This window comes from Cimex lectularius, unplaced genomic scaffold, assembly GCF_000648675.2.
Source record: "Cimex lectularius strain Harlan isolate CLEC.00 unplaced genomic scaffold, Clec_2.1 scaffold172, whole genome shotgun sequence".
In the NCBI taxonomy this organism is placed as follows: Eukaryota; Metazoa; Arthropoda; class Insecta; order Hemiptera; family Cimicidae; genus Cimex; species Cimex lectularius.
Window position 1 is genome coordinate 728803 of NW_019392796.1, and position 23442 is coordinate 752244.

The 23442-nt window shown below is 31.1% G+C and overlaps 1 protein-coding gene across 5 annotated transcripts in view; it reads right to left on the reverse strand.

The window, feature by feature from the left end:
* Nucleotides 1-23442, reverse strand: part of LOC106665060 (phosphatidylinositol 3,4,5-trisphosphate 3-phosphatase and dual-specificity protein phosphatase PTEN) — a 32571-nt gene that overhangs the window by 5605 nt on the left and 3524 nt on the right. For 2 of the 5 annotated variants that reach the window (XM_014391229.2, XM_014391230.2), the window contains exons 2-11: nt 12896-13105; nt 12254-12383; nt 11916-12198; nt 9379-9523; nt 9155-9315; nt 8884-9080; nt 8682-8802; nt 8470-8617; nt 3110-3207; nt 186-466 (exon numbers count right to left, since the gene is read on the reverse strand). In XM_014391229.2, coding sequence (XP_014246715.1) covers nt 3131-3207; nt 8470-8617; nt 8682-8802; nt 8884-9080; nt 9155-9315; nt 9379-9523; nt 11916-12198; nt 12254-12383; nt 12896-13001 — 1368 coding nt within the window. In that variant the 5' untranslated portion in view covers nt 13002-13105 and the 3' untranslated portion in view covers nt 186-466; nt 3110-3130. Of the gene's footprint in view, nt 1-185; nt 467-3109; nt 3208-8469; nt 8618-8681; nt 8803-8883; nt 9081-9154; nt 9316-9378; nt 9524-11915; nt 12199-12253; nt 12384-12895; nt 13106-15095; nt 15282-23442 lie in introns of those variants that run through there. The other 3 variants (XM_014391226.2, XM_014391228.2, XM_014391227.2) reach the window with 3 other exon arrangements.

Sequence of the window (23442 nt, forward strand, 5' to 3'; positions counted from 1 at the left end):
AAATACATCTGTCGACATGAATTGTCAAATTTGCATCCAATTAATGACGAGTGGCATGTTTGTAACTCCTCCCTAAATGATGAGCATTTAATGCTCAAAATCCAGATCGTTGTAAAGAACAAATCTGCGAGTAGAACCACAATTTACAAAAAGTGAATCTACATATACTCACCCCACCTTCATGCTTCATCATTTCTATTAATCATGAAGTGGAAATTTAGTCCTCTTAGTTGTAAATTCTTATTGAAATAGAGTCAGGAGGAAATGGTTTATTGGTCATTTGGAGGATGTTTGTTTATTTCTTATTTTTCATTTAGAGTCACCCATTCCCATTTTTATCACTTTCACACCACAATCCTCGATCAATAATGGACAACATGGCTTAACGAAGAAACAAATTAATAATATAGTACATATTTTCATCAAATCGCATAGCAGCTCTTCTTTGTCTCCAAGCCCGGTCAACCTGAAACCCCAACAACGAAACTTTCATTTCTCTCCAATTATTTATTTCAAAATCACACTTAATGGTTTTATATTAGTCGCTTTTGACAATTGTTAACAGATAAGCTGATTCATTTTTGTTATATGTATTTTTATGTACGTACAAAATGTACAAAGACATTTAAAACAGGGGGGAAAACATGAAAAGCCATGCAATGGAGATCATCCGGACTTATTGATCAACGACCACCAATGTATAAAAATTTTGATGTAACTTAAAAAGCCTTCTACATTAAAGTGAGAATTAAATATTATCTACAGTTAAAACAGAAATCTACACAATTAAAGAAAAAAGCAGGGATTTAAAAATTAAAATAAAACTTTTAAACCTACTGCTGCAAATATTTGTCTATTTAACACATTGACTACGGCGTATGCTTAGTCATTTCGGTTGGCCACAGCGGAACTCAAGTTATCACATAAAATGGCTCTCTGGTACTTAAAAATAATATGATAAAAATAAATGATTTTTTTAAAATTATTTTTATCTAAATGATATAAATTATGTGGCACAACATTTGTGTCTCCCGCAACACTAAGTAATTGAAGTAGGAAACACAAAGAACATTTGTTCAATTTTGGTGTATAGTTGAACTGAAGTTGTTTCAACTTTCTAGAATAATGTATGGTGATGATTAGTGACCGTTAGTCGATGATTATTCAGAAATCATGAGATGTGGTCTGGTGTGATGTAGGTTTTCAAAAAACACTTTCTTTATCGTGCCAACGTTTCGATCTTTATTGAGATCATCTTTAGAAAATGAAGAAAATGTTTTTCTAAAATCTACGTCAAAAGCCGGACCCCGCATCTCACGATTTCTGAATAATCATTTTCTAGAATAATTTTTCCTTTATTTTATGCAATCATACAAAATATGTAAATAATTAAAACATGCAAGCACACATAAAGAAAAGCAAATCGTGTCGTTTTCATGGAATAAGTAAAAAATTCACTTCCAGTTGAAAAAAATTTTTAATGACTGAAGTCAGTGACACTTTTGCCCTTTATGAGGCAGCTCTAGGAATTTCGAATGGAATTGTGTAGTGAGTTAAGTTGAATGTGAGTTTAAAAAGTAAAAATGGGAGCCCGCAGACTGTGTCAACCGCAACAACGACAAATGGCATGACACATGTCGCCATTTCGGTTCTTCCGCAGTCAACGTATTAAAAACAATTTTACAATTTCTAATGAATTTGTCAAACCTGGGACAAGCTGAATGTGAAAAACTATTAAATCATATCTAAGTACAGGTTACTTATTATAAAATAAGTACTGCAGGGTGGTAAACACGTAATTTGATCATTACAGATAGATCATCCTGATCTGCCTATCCTCGTGGGTTGGTCTGTCAGACGCCTTTCAACATTTTGCCAACTTCAATGTGCTGTGTCATTTGACAGATATACTGAATATGCCGAAAGTTGTCTAACAGATCAATTTGGTATGAATCAAAGTAAAAATAAAACTATAAATATAAAATGGGGAAATTTGATATTTGTCATCATAATCATGAGCAGCTGAACTACTAACAGATATTTTATTTATCAAAAATGGTTCAAATCCTACAATTTTATATGATGTTCACATTCTTATAATTTTGATTTGATACATTAAAAAAGAACATTTTGCACTTAATTGTTCCAATTTGGCTACTTTTAATTATTTTTGATTTCAATATTAAAAATCACACCTCAACTTTAAACGATATTCACATTGTTTATGGTAAATGCATAAACAAATTTAAATAAAACCACACCACCAAATATTTGTACTATGTGATTTAGTTCAATTTTTTCTACTTGATGTTAACGTCAAATCTTCTTTAATTCAAGTGCCATATTTGTAAAAAAAAATTGTGACATTTTTGTTATTCTTAGGGGGCTCTAGTACCAGAATAAAGTATTTTCTCTCTCTAAATAATTTTTAATTGGGGACTAAAAAGTTCAAGATCAAATACATTAAACGTTAACGAAAAAGTTCTAATAAAATCAGAAAATCATAGACTGTGCTAATGAGTTTTCTCTTTGGAGACATCATTTAGTCTAATTTAATTCAAATATTACATTTATAAGATTTATTAAAGCCATTAAGCGAAGACGTTGTTGTTTAATTCAATACCAAATAACAGAAACAATAAAACGTAAAATAGTTGAAATCCAGTTTTATACAACAATAATTTTTTAATATTACTAACTAAAAAGATGTTAGCAAAAATTGTCTGAGCATTAAAACTAAAATATTATTAATCAACTAAACAAATAACTACAGAGCAAGTTAAATAAACAATAAAATTCTTTGGAGATGAAATAGAAAGCAATTGATAAAGACAATTTACAATTTTTTTAAAAAAGATTTTTATCCTAGATAATGTAAGAGGTAAAGGTTTATTTTAATAATAATATTAGATAAAAAAAATGGTTTTTAAGTGTTCACAAGCTTAAAATGAAATTAAGCAAAAAAAATTATGTATATATACAAAAACATGCTTAAAACAACTTGTGTTATCTTGGTATGACAATACAAAAAAACACACAAAATAAAAGGCAGTGCGAAGGACAAAGGCGCAGGGGTAATACGATTGTTTTTCCTAAATGGAAATCTTACCAAAACATCACCACGGTCGAATCAGGAAGGAAAGAGCCGCTCTGTTAGCAGAGTCTCCGAATCGGTTAAAAGGCTGTACCTCCCCACCTCACCTTCAACTAAACATTACCACTACTAATTTACACACACTGCCAAAAGCTAGCTAACTATGACTTAAATCAAAACTAAATCAATAATTAAATATGAAAGGATATGATAACAATGATAACAAATGGGCTGAGCCAGGGCAAGCACATTTCTTAACAATTTGGTGAATAACTTAATTTTCACGTTTAGATTTCCTTGTAGATTAAATTTTGCAAGTTATTTGGGATTTAAAAAAAATATATTTCTTGAAAAATAAATTAATTGTTTGCACTTAGTATAAACTAGGCGTTAACTTATTGTTTACAATTTACTATATGTATTGTACATAATATACTGCAATGTATCTTATTGTTTTAACTGCTGTTATTTTTCAACTACGAATAAGCTAAGTATAAAATGAAATATTTTATTTAAACATTCTGTTTATTATTAAGATATACAATGGTATATTTTTCTTTGCTGTTTGCTCAAACATGCATACACATGAGGGCACACAATGCTTTTTTACATTAAATTTAAAATAATGGTCTGCATGCTCTTTATGCCAAAATATATAAATACTGTTACAAGTAAAAAAAAGGTAATTTAAAATTAAATGATCACAGAAAACATGTCAAGTATGTATAAAACATATTTTTCCTAGCAGATGTCTTAAAACTGAAACGGGTTGTCTTTTTGTTACATCAAATGTATTCAATAAGAGTACTAGATTGTACTTATTGTTTTATTTATGCAATATTTATTAAATAAATATCATGAAAGAAGAAAAAGTGGAATTGTAAAGCCACTGGAATTGTCAAAGGTCAAACAAGACCGCATGGTTTTCTCAAGATGTGGTTTCACGTCGGCAATATTTAATTATTTCAAGTTTATGAAATTAAAAAAAAAAAAAAAAAAAAAAAAAAAAAAAAAAAAAAAAAAAAAAAAAAAAAAACCAAGTGCCACGAAATTGTTGAAATTTTTGTTTTAATTATTTTTTTATACACTAAAACTTCATTATAATGCTCTTCCAGCCAGGATAAGATTAAATGGCTAAAAATGGAAAATATTTATTTCAAAATGTAGTATGTAGTGCGAAAATATATAGACAAATGTGTAATAAAAAATACATATCAAGAAATGCACACAAAGAATTTTTTAAATTGAAGTACAAACAAATTAAATATGCATGTACATAATTCATTCACCTGAATAAATAAAGACCATGCAAGGTTGACACGTGGACACTTTTATCATTATTTATCTTGCATGAAAAAAAAAAAAAAAAAAAAAAATTGCTCAATATGCCCCTTGTAGTTGAAGAGTGCCATTACTAGGTTCCATATAGAGAGCGTGTAGGAAATAAACATATAAAAATCGTGCTTGAACATGGCAGCAAGTATTTAGGTCCTCCTAGGTGTGTTGAGAGTGAATGTATTTATTTCCATGAATGTATAGTGTGAGAAGGCCAATGGCGGAATATTGAGTACCCCATCAACCCTCAATTAAACTAGTTATATAAGTAAGTGTAAAGGGTAATGGAGAAATATCTAGAACTCCAGTACCCTAGATCAGATTAGATTATATAGCACCCGGCCTCTTTACGACCAGCAAATTGCGATCCGAGTTAGTCTAGTTTTTATCTAGAGCTCCTTGTTAAGCGTAAGGCTTTTGAACAGACCCCAAAGCTTTTTCAGGGGTTCCTATATGTATTCTTCAACCCTGGCTTTTCCTCTACCAGGATTAGGAATCTCAGCCTACATAGTTCTTAGCACAGTGTTCAATAGCCACAGTTTCCACTTGAAAGACGGTAGAATAACGTCCAAGGCTTATATGAATTCTAGTCCTTGGTTTATTTCCATAAATGCCAGCTCCTGACCCGTATTCGTTTTGAAGTCGCTTGTAAACCAGATACCGTCTGCATAAACTGGTTAACAAATCAACAATATTAATTTAAAAAATCCCTTCTCCCCGTCAGCTCTACAAGGTATTTTGATTATAAACTGTTTGTCAAAACTGAATTTAGGAGTCATGGCATCAACACGCATCTTCAGGGTTCTAGCTAGCTGCGTCCCTACAAGTTTTAGCTGCCCCGGACTGCCAACAATGAGGCAGTCCTCTGTTCCTGTCAGGTCAGTCGTCATGTCCTGCCAGTAATTTATTATAAATTGTAAAAGCTGGAATTGCTGGTGGACTGCGAGAAGTGATAGGCTCAACTGTTTACAAGCATGCGCATATTTGAGCATATAAAAATCAGAAATCAGTATGTACATAATTAAAATTACTTGCCCCGGCTTATAATTTTTTTTCTTTTTAACAGCATTTTCTAATTGGTTGATATCTCGACAGTTCCGAATTGCACACGAAAAATGTGGGAATCGTCTTCCATGCTTCCACGGCATTGATTATTTTCAGCTGTTATTATAGATGATTCTGTTTTATTTTTTCTTAATTTCCCCTCTCTTTTGATGCTGTTTTATGCTCATTGAGCTTGGGTTCAAGGCTTAAAAGTTCGATTAATGCACAAGTTATTGAATTTGTCGAAACATTTTTTAAGATTAAGAGAAGATTCATTGAAATTATTTTCGCAAATGTCATTAGAAAAATGGGTTTAAAGCCTTTCGTCAGAATAAATTAGAGAATAATAAATGAGAAATTGGAGCACATATTGAATAAACTTTCTAAATTCTATATTTGAATATATTTGAAAAGTACTGTAAAATGGTATGTGTTACAGCACAATAATTATTGTTATAACTGCTGTTAAAAAAATTACAATTTTAAGACATTAATTTTAACCAAATACAATTAAATCAAAACCAGTAAAATGGGTACCATAAAATTTAAACAAATCATTTAAGTGTGTATGTAATTAAAAAAAAGATATATTGTAACAGTAGTGGTTACAACAAACTTGATAAAACAAAAGACTCCCTATGAGGAAAAACTAACACAATAACATGTCTATGGATTTTCACCATATTTTCCATGAAACAAGCATATTAAGTTTATAATAAACTTGTAACAATGTGATCAACTCAATTCAAAATAAATGCTGAAACAGGCAAAAATGAAAAATCACAGTAACCGTCACATTCTGCAATTCCACGGTTATGGCTGAAAGCGCCAAAATAATGGACTTAATAGGCATTAAAGCAAAGTAACTATATTATGATCACGTGCAAAGCTCCATATGAAAGAGAGAATTTTAATGATTGAATGATTTGTTACAATGGGAGGCTACATGGGGGTCACCGATTTCAATGAAACATTTTTTTTCCGGTGAACAAGGTCGAAAAACGACATTTTTCAAGCGTTCCATCCCAAGGGAAAAACGTATTTCATGTGCAAAAGCCCAAAAATTGCACTTACAAAACTGCTCACAGTTTCTCAATCAATTTGAATGAAATTTTAAGGAATGTTAGTACATCAAAAAATATTAGACACGTGCATTGGTGATTGGTGAAATTTAGCCCCAAAAAGCTTGTAATAAAATGTGAAATAGTGTGATGTATTGTCTCTGCAAAAGGCTAAAAGTTCATTTCAAAATTTGTTAATTAATAAAAAGGATTACAAATTTAGATTTCTTACTTCATTGCTACTTTAGGCTTTTTTATTATTTATTTATTTTATTTTTTTTACGATAGTTCACAACAGCAGAGGGCATATATCAACCTCGGGGTACCGGCGATTTAAAAAAAAAGCACATTTTTTAATTTGTCGGGTTGGAATGCAGGGTTGCTGGATTGGAACCAGGAACATTACCTACAGTGCTAAGCACTGTGTCAATGCCTATACTGTTGCGGCTACCTACGCTCCAAAAATTAATACCGCTTTAGATTTCTTTCTTACTCGCATTCTTGTATCACCTTCATACTCACTAGATGGAAATTAAGAACAATTTCAAATTACAAATGTACTTCATACTGAGGGGGTGGTCTTATGCACTGCCAAACTTTGGAAATGCATATTTTCTCAGCCTTTTAAGTCACAGGTCTGTGCGTTTTTATAAAGTTTTATGCTGAACAAGATGGATTTTTTAAATGTTTTCCTAACTTCAGTCATTCATCTGTTAACTCAAAATTTCAGGAACATTTTTTTTTTTAACAAAAACTTCAAATAGAGCTGTGTGGCCAGGAAATCATCCTGGAGCAGCACCCTATAGCAATCCATAGGAAATTTTTTTAACAAGCTTTTAATTGGTCACCTGATTTCTCAGCTGTTTTCAAGTTATTCATGATTTTTGGGAAAAAATCATGTTTTTTTTTTAAGTGTTCATGGAAAAAATCAATCATCCTCTCTCCTGATAAGGCGGAGAAAATATGCATTTACAAAGCGTGCAAAAACCAAATGGTCGGTTTTTTTGATGGGCAGTGTAATTTGTTAATGTATTTACACTGCAGTAATGAAGAAATCTAAATATTCTTAGAATAAACCGAAGTAAACCACAATACTTAACATTTTATTATGGGCTTCCTGGGGCTAATTTTGCCAAACCCTAATACACATATGTAATTTTTTTTGATGTACTAACAGATCCCTTAAAATTTCATTAAAATTGATTGAGAAAGCTGCGATCAGTGCTAGCTTTGAGAACATAATAATTTTTAAAATTTTTTTTGGCTCCTGGTGTCCATTGTACAGAGCCCTTAGAAACATGTCTAATATTTTTCGACCTAGTAACACTAAAAAAAGTTTCATTGAAATCAGTGTCCAACATAGCCTCTTCTCCTTGTTAAATATTATACTTAATAATTTTCATTATTTTTAAAATGATATACTTAGAAATAGTGAAATTTGCCAATTTTTTGTTTTGTTAAACAGTGTTTTGTTTAGGTTAAAAAATAATAAAAGTTGAAAAATTTACAAGTGTACAACTGAAATAGAGTGAGTCAAAAAATAAAAATAAATTATATATATATTTAAACATCTTCTTTCTTGACATGTGGTAGTTTCTTCTTTGATGATCGATGTTCTCAAGTTGTTATAATTCAGGTCAAAAATTCACACAATTTATTATGAATTGCCTTGAGGTGATATTGAACAAGAACGTTTCCGTTTCTAGGGGAAAGAGGGGGGGAAAGCGAATCCCCGAAATGAGGTGTTCAAATGATGTAATCGTCTTTGAAATGTCATTTTATACATGCAGGACAATGAACATGCAAATTTGTACCTTCGGTATGTCCGTATTCAACTGATAAAAACACAGACCCGTCTCCAAAAGGTTTTTAAATATACTTATCAAAAATTTTACAATGAAACATGCTTTTAACGCCAATGAAACAGGATCCTACCTGATTCCCATCCATCCTCATCCGTCGATGACTCCGTTGACGCCTCGGAAGATTCAGAAGGTGTGCTCTTTACCACTTTAGGGACATCTCTTTTCCACAACGAGCTGTCCCTATTACCTTGACCAATCTTGGACATGACCACTACAACCTAAAAATTTAAGAGAAATGTAAAAAAAAAAAGCTCAGGAATTTTATCCACTTGGTCAACTTACTCTGAAGTCTGCAGGATATAATTTATTAGCTTTGTCCTTATGAGCATCGTCCAGGTCCCACTTATCTATCCTAAGTGCCACCAGTTTAGATTCCGTCTCTAAGTCTAATAGAGAGCTTGCCCTGAAATATAAAAATTGTTTAATTTTGATTTGTGATTGTCAGGTTTAATGTCAGCTTGATTGTTATTAGTGAAATACACACCTTGTGTTGTGATGCTGATGAGAATTTGTTGTCGGCCCCTCACAGCTTAGAGATCTTTCAGGCAACATTTCCAACTGATGGTTCTGATGATGGTTCGTGTTACCGTTCTCGCCTTCACAACTTACTCTTGAACCGCATTTACTATCGACTTCGTCCCGTACAAAAAATGTATTAAACCAAAAATGAAACATTTTCTCCTTAAAGATAAAAAAAAAATTATAATTTTAAATTTTTTTGTTTCCGATTCAAACACTAGATTCAATTCACTCACTTTTCTCATTTTCTGTTTACTAAAGAATTCTATTTTAATGTCACCTTTCACATAACGATACTGTTCAAGGGGAATACATATACTTGAGCAGCCTTTTTTAACTTCATAGGGAACCGATACAAACACTTTGTCTGTACCTTGTGAGATCACAAATTGGAGACCTTGAAAAAAATGTTAATTTAAAGAATCGAACTAGAAATTGAAAAATACAATTCATTACTTACTTCCTTGAGTCCCATTAAAAAGAGTAGGTACTGGTTCCAACCTTATCTCTCTTATAATGACATCGACCGCTGAGTAGTTTAAACCTTCTTGGACAAGAGTGGCATAGTAATTTACGTACCTTCTTTGAGACGGAATTGTTACACCCTGTAAATAATAGAGAGTAAATTACTACAAATACTGATGTTTTTCTTTGTTATTTATTAATAATAATGTTAATAATAATAGTAATAATAATAATAATAATATAATAATAATAATAATGCTTTATTAGTACAAAAATGTTTACAAAACAAAACATATGCCTTAACATAAAATAATGGCATGGATAAAAACCGTCTGCCGGAGGTTGAAGCCACAACCATAAAAAAATATATATATATAAATAAAAATAAGATAATAATACAATGATACTAAATTAAAAAGGAAAAGGATCATAATTGAATTCTCAAATTAGATCATGACGATACGACCAAGCTTGTTATGCGAATCTGATCAGCTGCAGACTGTTCCTGCCATTAAGGAATTCAATTATCTGGGCTCTGCTGAGCCTGCTGTGACATGTATGGGGATATCTAAATTCCGAGAGGATGGGACATACACCCAAGAAATGGATCATATCCTCCTTTTCTCTGAGGTTACAAAGAGCACAGAACACTCTCTTTCTTACCACGTAGTGTAGTTAAGATAAAGCAACTCGCCTCTTAATTTAAAAAACCAGCTCAGCTCCGTTGGGAGAAAGATCTGTATTTCCTGAATTAAGGGACAGCAGGGTAGGGGGTACTGCAGACCTTTTTATAAAAGAAAACGGTTGGACTGTCGAGCCGACCGCACACACACTTCCCGGTAACATTCATCCATCCTTTGACTGGGCACACCATTTATCCAGATCCTGGAAGTTGGAGTCAAAAGGGCATGAGTACTTTTCCGCCAAATTAACCCAGTGCTTGAACCAGAATGTTTTTTTCTTCATAACCTCTAAGGCTAGAGAACAAGAAAGGCGGTGAGTAGGCAGATTCAAAGTCTTGATGCAGTATCTAACATGGAGACAGATGGTGAAAACAAGAACCAGAGAGGTCCAATGGAAACCATGTAATTTGGTGTTATGAGGGGGAGCCCAAACAACTTCTTAATAAAGAAACGTTGAAATTTTTCCACCAACTCCTGTCGTTGAAATCCCCAACACTGGGCACACAATTGAGCGGCAGACCGCTTTGAATAAGCTATCTTTGTAGCTTTAAAAAAAGGAATCTCGGAGGAAAGTTATCTGATTAATTTTCTTTCAAGAAAGGTCATATTTATGGGCCTAAGAAGAAAAATTGTATATATTCCATTTGTAACATAGATTAAATAGATTCCTGAAGATGAAATATCTTTATCGAGTTTAAAAAATAGACTAATTGTAAGATCGATTTTTAATTAATTTTAAAAAAATATATATTTGTTTAATTGTTTAATAGCGATTCAAAAGATCTTTGTAAACCCAAGAAGGAATTTAATTAAAGGTATATCAAAAGGGGACTATGGTATATATAAATAGGTAAAATGAAATAATTGAAGTTCAGCCCGAAAATAACCCAAGAAGAACTCAATACGAAGACGCAACTTTGGGCTTGAGTATGCCGTAGTCTCCAGCTAACAGTTTTGGCCAATTTTCTCGGAATTGATATTTCTTGGGTAAATAAATAAGGGAAAGCACTTGCATAACTTAATATTAAAATTAATAAATTTCAAATTGAAAAAAAGAGAAGTAACTTGAAAGAGGTGTTTCGTAAGAAAATGGAATGGAAAGAGTGAGGAAGCAAGTTTTTTTTTCACTGATAGGGATTATTGCTACTAGTGGATTAAGCATATGAAACTATTTACAAAAACTAAAATTTACAGGCGTAAACATATGTACAATTTATTTTTTAAGATTCATAGAAATTTATCAAATATTATGAATTATGTACTTATGTATTTTTCTTGATTTAAAAAAAATACAGTACAGTATTATTTATATATTAAAAAAACCACGAGGAGGAAAACTGGGAATTTTTTTTAGAATTAGGAAAATAGATTTTACCCGTTTAAATCTTGAACTTTTTAGGTAGAATTAGTTTTTATGTAGAATCTTCCTATGCACCTCTGACACATAGCAAAGGAATTTCCAAGTTTAAACAAAGAAATTATTCATTGTACTCTGCACATTTTATAATCTGACACCAACTACAAATAGATTCTTATATACATCAAGGAGAAAGAAGATTATTGTGAAAAAGACAAAGAAGAAATAATTTTATCAGTGTTATGCTGGCTGGACACTTCCAAATGTCCAACTTTGTTCAAACAATTGTCAAATCTAGGAGGATGAAGTTTGAAATTATATTTTGTAAGATCACTCTGCACTTATTGAATGGAATGAATATTTGGGTTTAAATGATGTCCAAAAAAATTAGATCAGACTAAAGTTCACATATTTTTAACTAATTTTGTCTTGAAATTTTGTTAATTAATTCTAGTTTTAAAAACTAACTTTAAACCGTAAATATATTCTCACCTTCCTATCGGTAGTGCGCATCTGCCCGTAAAAATTGAGGGCTTCATTAGCGGTCAGGAATTGCCTTGCGTGTATCATGTAACAGCAGACCATGACCCCGGTCCGGCCCTTGCCCGCTTTGCAGTGCACCGCTGCAACATTGTACGAGTCTTCCGACAGCCACTTGTCTACATCGTCGCAGAAAGGCTTTATCGCCTCGATATTGGGAGGATTGTGGTCATCGAATGGGTAATTGGCAACCCGCTGCTGGAACTTGCTCACATCGTAGGACCGCTCAGAACACCTAAAAAAAATCCCGTTTCATTCCTCAACTCCACCCATTTCAACAGACTACTCACAGATTGTAGATTTTGTAGTGGTCCTTGTGTTTTGCTTCTAGGAACTTAACAACATCATCAATATGATTCCTATACACCCCTTCCAGCCTATCTGCTGGAAATCCCATAGCAATAAGATTGTTTCGTATATCTGGAAAATAAATTCACATTTATAATTTAGGAAATGCAAGATGGAGGCAAGACAGATTAATCCAACTGCCATTTTCATATTCATTGATCAACAATTTAATGTCGTGCATTGAATTGAAATTAATTAAGGTCATATCACTGTGCTGGTTCATGGTTAATACAAAGCCATTTTCACCTCTTAACTCTTTAAGCAAAACATTAAAAGTTTTTATACTTTTTACATGAAAAATTAAAGTGTATCAGTTTTGAATGATTTCAATTTTTTTTTTTTTAATCTGTGAGGAAAGTTTATCCATAACTTAAGAATGAATAATTATTTTTCTCAGATCATTGTTTAACCAACTGATGAGTAAACCTAGACCTTTGTTTTCTTAACATACACCTTTCTGAATTGTAATAAAATATATATAATAAAATTCTCAAATCTAAACTTTAAAAATTAATGAAATCAGAGAAAAAGCAGTTGATCAAATTTTTGTCAATTTGTCTGCCAAACTCAACTGTCGAACTCACATGTCAGGTCCAGATTGAATCCGTCCTTTGTGTATCGTTTCCTTCTTTTGCTCACCAGCCCCTTGATCGGATTCGTCACTTTCATGTTTGTTATTGTACTGGCCATTGCAGTCTTGAATCCCACCAGATGAGCAAACCCGAATATATTCCTCGCTCCTTTCCCACATGGAGTACAACTTTCTTTATCACCAGAGACTGGTGGGTTATCCCCTGAAACAGGCAGAAAAAAAATTACGAACAATTTTTTTTCCCTTCCCGAAATATAAAACCTTTTAAAATTATTTTATACATTTCCATTGGACTGAACAAAACGATAGTTTTTACAAGAATAAAAGCATTACAAATGGAGAGGCTCAGAGACAAATGTTGATGCAATAAGTCACACTTGTGATGATGCAATATTGAGAATCACAATATTACATGTAAAACATGTTAAACTAAGTCCAATATTCCCCCGAATAAAAATTATTTTAAAAAAATGAAAATTTAGGTTTTCAACATTTTTTTATGGATATATCTATTTTATAATGACCAAATTTACCAGGTTCTCATTTTTACATCCTAAATTTGCTAACTACTTATTAAAATTTTCAAAGCACATTTTAAAAAAATGCAATCAAGTTGTAATTTTACAAAAAAACAATCCAGCTGCAAGCAGTATGTGCCACATTTTTTCCTTGCTCATTTCATTTTGGGAAAGCTAAAACTAACTTTCAATTAACAATTTTCACTTTGATCAAGTCTTTCCATGTAAATTTTAAATTTGTTAAAATTCTGCTGGTTAAAATTTTTACTTAGACTCAAAACTAACTTCAATCAAAAATTTTCACCATTGTAAATGTTTCTTTTGAATAAATAATTTCATAAAGGCGTATTAAATTTCTAACAGAGGAACAAGCTTTAATTCTAGTTTTATTAGTACAAATATCAGTCTATAGTGACATTTCTAGCATGTAGAGTTGAACTATGGGAAATAATACTTTTCCTATGAATATTTTCTTTATATTCCTGTCATACGTCTATGTCCAACTCATTGGGTGTTATGGATGAGGGCTTAACCCACTTTACGGTACTTTTTACTTAATTAACCGATTAAAATTCCATGAGCTATGCAGAGATTCCAATCCAGAACAGTTAGCATATGCGAGATGCCTTAACCACTCAGCCACCGTAGTCCCTGTTGTGTATATACATGTATATGAATTACGTATAAAACTTCATTGTAACAATTAAACTATTGAAAAGTTCACGTTGCCCCCCTTTTTTTTGTAAATATGCAATTCAGGCGCTATGTGAATCAAACAAAAGAAGTTGAATGCACTTGAGATTTTATTAATCACACCTTTGATTCCTCTTAATTATCCCAATACAGATAAAGAGTTATCACAGCTTTGGAGCTGGCTATTCTTACATTTGTTAATTTAGTGACCAAAAATCAACTGATAATTGCCTTGCAAACTTTCCACCAGCCGTAAACTTATGTATATGCCTCTGCCTTAAATAAATAAAAATAAATAAAATATAATAATATTTGACAAGACACTCTCTTAGTAATATTTATACTACACAAATATTGCTCTCATATTGATTATTATTATAGCAAACTAAGAGCAATTAAATTATTTAACAGTGATTTTTTTGCCAATTGTGCTATATTTATCGCAGATTAAATGGAATTACTTTGACTATAAAATGGGGAAATCAAATTTTATAAATTTGAAGTGATGAAACGAACCAGCAAAAATTAAAATTCTACGACTGTTCAAAATGGTTTATCTAACAAATGTGGAATGTGACTCAGCGCTTTACATCTCTTTAAATTCAGAACTTGAGATAAATTTATCATGAGCTCTATAGCTTTTGGACAAAAAAAATATTCTCTCTTTTGTAGGGAACATTAAAAATACAAAATTGCTAAAAAAAATTTTTTTACTTAATTTATTTCCAAGAAATGTATAATCAACAACAATGGAGCAAGAGAAAAAACAAAATAAAGTAAATTAATAATTTTGCAGCAAATAGTATGACATTTCCATTTCCAGGCTAAAATTACATTAATTAAACTAAATTTAGTTGATTATTGATTAATTTGACAAATGGATCAAATTATGATAATTTCTAAAAAAATATTGCATTTATTTAAAATGGACTATGCCTAAATTTGCATTACTTCTGTCTTTAATTACTTAATCAAACATACCTTTTTTAATAATCAAATAATCGGCTTTGTTCATCGTAACATTTTGGACCAAATGGCCAAAACGATTATTTTGCACCATTTTGGTTATGGTCGGGTGATTGTTAAATAATCATTCAAAAGCACAGTAAGAGAAGCGCTCAAACCTTATGAAAACATAAATATTTGTCCAACCTTTCATGCTATAAAAGTGGACTTTCACTATTTAATATGATTGTAAGTAAACAAAAATTATTATGGTTCATTGAAGATATGGCATCTGGTAAATATTTTGACAACAACTGACTGTTTGAAAACTTATGCTTATTTAGATTTCAATTCATTTTCACTCAATCTCAAATCTAATTGTTCTAAAATTGAATTATAACCTACATAAAAAAAGTTCTGTGTTTTTTTCAATTGAGGGAAATCTCGTAAGGCTCTGTCATTGCAAAAATACAATCTTAAAAAATGGGCAAAGCCAAATGCAAATCTGCTGACTCTGCAAGGAAGCATAGACACCAGGCCATGTCTTACACGACTGTGAAGCCATAGCGCAATACGGCCTTTAGAAATTAGCTAAATAGCTAGAAAAGTGGTCAAATTCCTAAATGAACAAAACATTTCCACACATTTTACATTAAGTTTAAACAATTTTATCATTAAATTTAAAAAATCTGAACATTAATTGATTATTCCTTTGTTATATTAGAATTGTTTGAATAATACAAGATGACATTGAGTAAATGTTAATACTGCAACAGTCAAGAGACTTTTATAGAATGAGATCGGCTATTTTTAACCGAGTAACTTGGAAAATATTGACAACAAAAACATAACATTCCTGGTTTAATTTAATCAGTTTTTCTTCTTCTAAATATACTAGTATCAAAATTTGACTACTCTGGTACAACAGGCCTGTACGAATTAGTTACAATTTTATTTACAGTAGATTCCCCCCCCTCAAATGCAGTGCTGTAATGCCAGCGCCAAACCATGACCCGCGCCTTCGCCTGCTGCCCTGGCATATTATACACAGGCCAAAAGCAGCCGCTCGGTAAGGTCAACCATGATCTAACAAACTGGTAATCACCTGTCGCAAATCTGTACGCACATGTTTACTCGCTAAACTGAGGAGTGCTAATAAACTATGTTTGCCAAATGGGGAGTTTATCACCTTTCAGGAATGTCGATCAGAATACAGACTATTCAAACATTACATCAGGAAACATTTACAGAATCAAAATATTTTAAAAAAATCAAATCAAATCTTAGTAGAAATAGTTAAAACGAAGTGAGTATAATTGTTTTAATTATTAAATTAATTCTTTAGTTTTTTCATACTTTTAACATCTACTGTTTCTTTCATGTCTTTCCATACTTGACAATTAATTAATCCTGTGCAATTTTTAAAATGTAGGAATAACATTTAAAAAAATCTAAATTGCATAACTGGTTAATTTATGTGCAGGATGTACTGAATTTGAAATACCGTGATTAACAATAAAAAAACTGATCATATGAATAATACATGTCGTGGAAAATTATTTACAAATTCCAAGGAAATGTTGAACATTAAAACTATGAAGCATCATATTTTATAAGCTAATCTATTAAATGGAAGGATGTAGCAAAATTCAAAAGGGGAAAAGTTACATTAGTTTTATATCAAGTTAACTTTGATGAATGCAATCCACGATTGCACACATTATTATTTATTTAACGTTTATTTGTAGTTTCAGAAGTCAAATTTAAAATCAAGATGTTTCTGTTAAAGGCTTGACTGTCCGACAGAAACCACAAGATTGTTACTTGTTTCACCATTCTGATTCTTCTTCTCTTGGAACTCATAATAAACTTTATGTAGAAATTAAAAGAAAATTAATTAAATGAAAGTTAAGGTCAGACCATGCTTAAAAATATGACAGATTAGTTGACAAAATGCAGAGAAAAGTCTTTTCCATTGAAGTTCAACACAAGGAAATCGTTAAATCGTATACTGGCAACAAAATGAATGTGTCTGAACCAAAATCCAATTTATATTTTATCACAACAGCCTTATATACATCCAGAACCACTGGTGGTAATAATTATGAAAATTGTAAACTTATTTAATGAATGTTTACACTTTGGCAAACTTATTTATTTTTACTCAAAGTCAAAAACAAAAGAGAAAACTGCAAAGATTTTTTTTTTTTTAAAGCAGTCTGCTACAGATTCTTTTATCAGGTGATCATTGAGCAAGATTGTGCACCAGCCCTATCTACAATAATAATAATAGTTTTAAATATCGTAATTTCCTTAATGAACTACTTAATTTTCTAGCATGTGAATATTGGAGCTAATACTGTTGTTGATCAAAAATGTTTTATTTATTTCTAAAACTATTTCTTCAAATATGAAATTAAAATATGCCTTAATGAAATTATGAAGCAATTTGTAGCCATACACAATTTTTTCCAGATAACGTAAAGCTTAACTACCCATTGGATGTAGTGAACAAATGGTCATAACACTTTACAATATTTTTGTTATATTATTTTAAATTAAAATTGTTTAGGCTATGCTGGAATTTGAACCTAGGACCACTAGGTAATTACAAATTGGATCTCTTAACCACTCAATCCCCGGGTCCCCAAGTTTCACTAAGACTATTACATACGTATTATATTTCAAAATAGAATGTTGCAAAAAAAAAAAAAAAAAAAAAAAAGTTAAAAAATGACAACTAATCCTAATTCCAAGTGACCCAAATAAAGAACCCATTTTATTACTACCTATTTGTATAGGCTTTGACTGAACAAATAATCCATCTAATTCTAACTCTAACTAAACATCAAACTAATATAAAACGAAGACAAATTAAATTAAAATTGCAAAATCAGAAATCCTTGTCAATTTTTGGAATGTTAGCTATGCTGTCTAAAATTTCTGTGAATAGAACTATCTTTCAAAAAAGTGAATTGCCATATTCATCCCACCTCAAATCATTTCTGTCCTAATTATGTTGTAATAATGTACACTGATGATGATGATAATAAGGGCATACTGGGAGGCAGAGCAGCATTCCACATGAAATGCAGACGTATTGTACATTTCTTAGTTCCTTAGTTCAAGTGGCTCGATTCTTTTACGAAATAGTAGGTCATTGACTGTTATTGCTGCAATTTCTCGGGTCTGTTTCGTACCCTAGGCTAGGACTTGATTGAGCGGTTGCTTCACATTTGAACAAAATAGGGTGGCAGATTCTTCCTCATTCATAACCTACAAATGGGGGTCATTATTAAGTATACCCATATGTTGTGTGAGTGTGCTCAGCTCAGATGCCAGTGACTGGTAGCCAGATAGCCCTATCCATCCGTTGAATTTTCTGTCTAACTGTAACAAGATGTTTGCCAGTTTTTGTGGTCTTTTGGTGTATAGAAGAGACAAGTTTTTTTTTTTTTTAAATTTGGGCTTTCATTGATTGGTCTTAATTTTGCCTGAGATGAAGAAAATGTAAAAAGTATACTGTTTTCTGCCTTCGAAGGACAAAACTCCGCAAATAAATAAAAAATTTATCAAAGAGGATCACTTCATGTAATGGGAAAACTGTAAACCCTTCTGAAAGATCGGAGCATCAACAATGAAACCAAAAGGAAACGTAATAGAGTAAAAGTTGATATAAACGAATAAAACCAATAGATTGAGAGTGTTCCTTTTTTGTCAATATTATAGCCTTCAAAATAACACGCTTCCAGCGTAAACATTAACATTTAAAGTCAGCCACTAACACAGTTAACACACATAAATTTCAAATTGTTGAGTTTCCATTTATACCAAACTATTGTGATAAATAGAAACTGAAGATAAACCCTTCAAAGCGTGAAGCAAAAATCTTTACCCTGCAACTGTGATGCAACCCACCAGCCTTACAAATTGAAGGAAAACACTGTGGAATCCTCATGACAGCTCTGTGAAATACCTAGCAGTTCATCTGGACAGAAGGCTATCTTAGAAGTACCACATAAATATACCAAATAAAAAGGTGACCAAAGGATATTCTTATCTGGGTATGCTGAATTCTATTATAAACCTCTGAGATAAGGCCCAAACTCGCTATGCCAATTTATAAATCTATCATAAGGCCCCTGGTTCTTTATAGGTGTGAAATTTTAAGTATTACAAAATAAAATAATATGAATGAAGGAGGAAAAAGGAAATACGTCTGAAGTCACACTACAAGACCTTATAAACAATATCTTACAATTAATTAAGGTTTTTAGTTGAGATAAAAAAGTTAATGGCACAAGCAGGATTCGAACCTAGATAGATACGCCGCTGCTCTACCACTTGAGCTATCGTGACCTTGATCCACTCGGACACCACCTTCCCATCTCAACCACACCTTTTGAATTTTCCCTCCATTTTTATCTCAACTAAAAACCTTAATTAATTGTAAGATATTACTTGGTCAAGCAGACCACGAAACTAGTGAACTTGTAAATAATGTAAAAACAACTGTGTTAATAATTTATTTTAAATTATAATGATAATTAATTATTTATTAAGTTACAATTTCTCCTATAGTGAATTCTGTGATAAAACCAAGAGGTCAATCTGACGTCTCTGATACTAATGAAAACTCTCTATGTAGTTGGGTTAGTGATTTTATTTTTAAAAAAAAGTAATTTCCCCTAGTCAAATTGATATTAGAATAAAATAAATTGTAAAAAGTACCAAAGGGCCCCATTTCCATGACCGACCATTGAAGTATTGAAAAATCTTTAGCTTTAAAAGCAACAACTGATAACATTTGTTATACATAGCACAATTCAAAACATTTTGGGGAGATTATAAACATGCCATGGCACCAATTATACCCAACGTGCAATTTTAAGAACAATTATTCTGAAATTAAGGTCAGCAAAACTGATTAAACTACTTACACTGCCACTTTAACTGTATTAATTTATTTGTGTTTCAAACCGGCAGAAATTTACCAAATAGGGTCTTGCATCAAAATGGTATCAAATGGAAAAAATGTTTTATTAGCAACAGAATATTTTAAAGACTTTTTCCAATGAAAATGGCCTTCAATTTGTAACATAAATTGAATAAAGTTATATTAAAGCAATATTAGTTCAGAAACACTTTTTACTATAACAAAGGGGCTATTTTTTCCCTTAGATATAGTAGTAGCATTTAAAAGATTAAAATTCCAAGACAAAAAGTTCTCCTGGGATAAGGATTTAACTTATTCAATTTAAATATTGACTGATTTGTTATGCTTTCCAAATAGCACTGTTTACCTTTCTTTGTCAAAAAATTTATAACAATGTTGTCCTACACTTTTCTAGGTTCTACCTACTTTTCTAGGTTCAAGTATGCTGAGGAAAAGTGGATAATTATGAAAGCCAATATTCTTACTAATTAATTAAGGTTTTAGTTGAGATAAAAAAAGTCAGTGTCACTAGCGGGATTCGAACTTATCTCAACCAAAACCTTAAATAATTGAAAAGAATTTATTTGGTCAAGCGGAACACGAAACCTAATAAAATTCTTACTAATAAATTACTAATAATTCTCTCAGGGCAATATTAAGAGCAATCATGTATAAATTTAACTTGCCCGAGATAATAAGTAACATACTAAATTTTTTTTAAATGACATTGGCAAAAAAATAATAAATGAGACTTGTCAAAATGAATTTAAATAGTGTTTTCTACCTTCGACTAGCCGGAAGTACTCAAAGAAGAGAAATGTTCTCACAGGGTAAAATACAGGGACTTGTTTTGTACACAGAATTTAATTATGGAAATTATAAAAGTACATCTGTGTAACAAGAAGTATTTAAAAAAAAGGTAAATACTGGGATTTGTTTTATATAAAGAATTCATTTATAAAAATTATAAAAGTATACCTGTGTATCTAGAAGAATTAAAATGAGAGAAAACCTTATGTAATGTTCTCTCTCAGGGGAAATTACCTTTCAAAGGCAAATACTGGTTAATTTGTAGCATTTATGGATGTTATAAACATGTTGCAAAATTTATACTTGTTTTTTTAGTTCAAACTCAACGGAAACTATGAAATTAATTTCAATAAGTTAAAATATACTGTTTTCTATGTTTGGCTAGCTGGAAGTATCCACAAGTGGGAGATCTAAGAGTATGTTCACTCAGCGTAAATTACCTTTCAAATGTAAATACTTGTTAATTTGTCACATTTATGTAAATTATAAACATGTTACCAAGCTGAAAAACTAATTATTCTGAAGCAAATATCAACAAAGAGGTTAAATTATACATTAATAGTTAAAATTAAACAGCATCTTGAGGTTTTTAAGTCCAAACCCGCAAGATACTTTATCAAAATGAAAATATACTGTTTTCTTAGTTCAACAACTAGCAAAAAATTCCAGATTGAATCATTTGCGTATTGATCTATCAGGATAATTACCTTTCAAATAAATTCGTTAAACACTGGTTAATTCATAACATTTGTGGAAATTATGTATGTACTTTTTTAATCCATACTGGCGAAACAAATGAGACCTTGTCAAAAATTAATTAAAAGGAATAAATTGGGGAAAATATCATAGGGTAGTATTCAAAAGAGAGAATTGTCCTCTCAGGGTAAATTACCTTTTGAAGGAAAATACTGGTTAATTTGTGTCATTTATGGAAATTATAAACATGTTTATAGCTTCCAAGCTGAAAAACTAATTATGCTGAAGTAAATGTCAGTGAAATTGCTAAATTATACATTAAACTATGTATATTAATTTTTCAGACCAACACACAAGATACTTTATCAAAATGAAAATTTACTGTCCTCTATGATCAACTAGCAAAAGAGGTAATCATGAGAGCATGTTTTCTCAGGCTAATTTACCTTTAAAGTTACAAGTAAGGTATTGGTATTTATTTTATGAAGAGATCCGTTATGCTAAAATTAATGTCAAAAAATTGGCAATGAACTATTAAACAGCATGTATTGTATTTTTTTCCCAGCATGTAGTTTTTTAGTCCAAACTTGAACGATACTAAAAAGCAAAAAAATGTTTGTTAAGTTTGACTATATGGAAGTGTTAAGGGTTCATAAGAGTTAAGTTCTCTCAGAGTAAATCACCTTTCCAAGGTAAATCGCTGATTAATTTATAACATGTGTAAAAATCATTAACATGTATCCATCTGTGTTGAAAAAGTGCAATTATTCTGAATTGATTGTTAATACAATGGTTAAACTATACATAAATCCTGTGTGTAATGTTCTCTCGGAGTGAATTACTGGCTTTTGTTTTATGAAGATAATATATAACATTTTTGGAAATTATAAAAATTTTATGTTAACAAGTTAAATCCATTAGGCAGACATTAATGTCATGATACATTAAACAACATATATTGTTTTGTTAGTAATGTTTTTTAGCCCAAACTCAACGGACACTACAAAAATAAATTTCAACATAGGTTAGATTAAAATATGGTTTTTTATGTTTGCCCAGTTGGAAAGTATTCAAAAGAGAGAGAGAGAGAGAGAGATCATAAGAGTAATGTTCTCCCATTATGTAATGACTAATGTGTCAGATTCGCTGAAATCATGTTTCAAGTCAATTTAGCATTAATGCTACTGATATAGTTTTCATTATTTGTCAAACTATATGTATATAACTAAGCCAATAAAGTTAATTTAATTTCATAATTAACTTCAGAGTTAATTATGATTTAATTTTAAAAAATGTAACCAGTTGAAGAAAAAAAAAACTACTATTGCGCTTATACATTAAACGGTACATAGTGTTTTTCTAAACAAATCTCGCAAGACACTTTATCAAAATGAAAATATACTGTTTTCTATGTTTGACTAGCTGGAAGTAGTCCAAAGAGGGAATTCTGAGAATAATGATCTCTCAGGGTAATTTACCTTTCAAAGTGAAATACTGATTAATTTTAAACATTTGTGGGTAATTTTGAACATGTTATCGTGTCAAAAGTCTACAACAAAATTATACACAATTTAATGTCAAAGATATGGTTAAGTAATACATTAAACAGCCTATAGTGGTTTTTTTACGTCCAAACTTGCAAGACATTTTATCACATGAAAATGAAGATGTAAGTATGCAAAAAGGGGAATCCTAAGAGTTATGTTTTCTCAGTGTAAATTATCTTTCAAAGTTAATACATAAAAAAATAATCATTATACATACACAGCATGTATTAGTTGTCTTTTTAGGAACGTTTCTTTAGACCAAATGCACTAAACACTATAAAATGAATTTCAATATGTTAAACAGAGAAAAATCTACTGCTTTTTATGTTCAACAAACTTATTAAAAAGAGGGAATTTTTGAAAGTTTTTCTCTCAGTTTAAATTAATTTTTCAA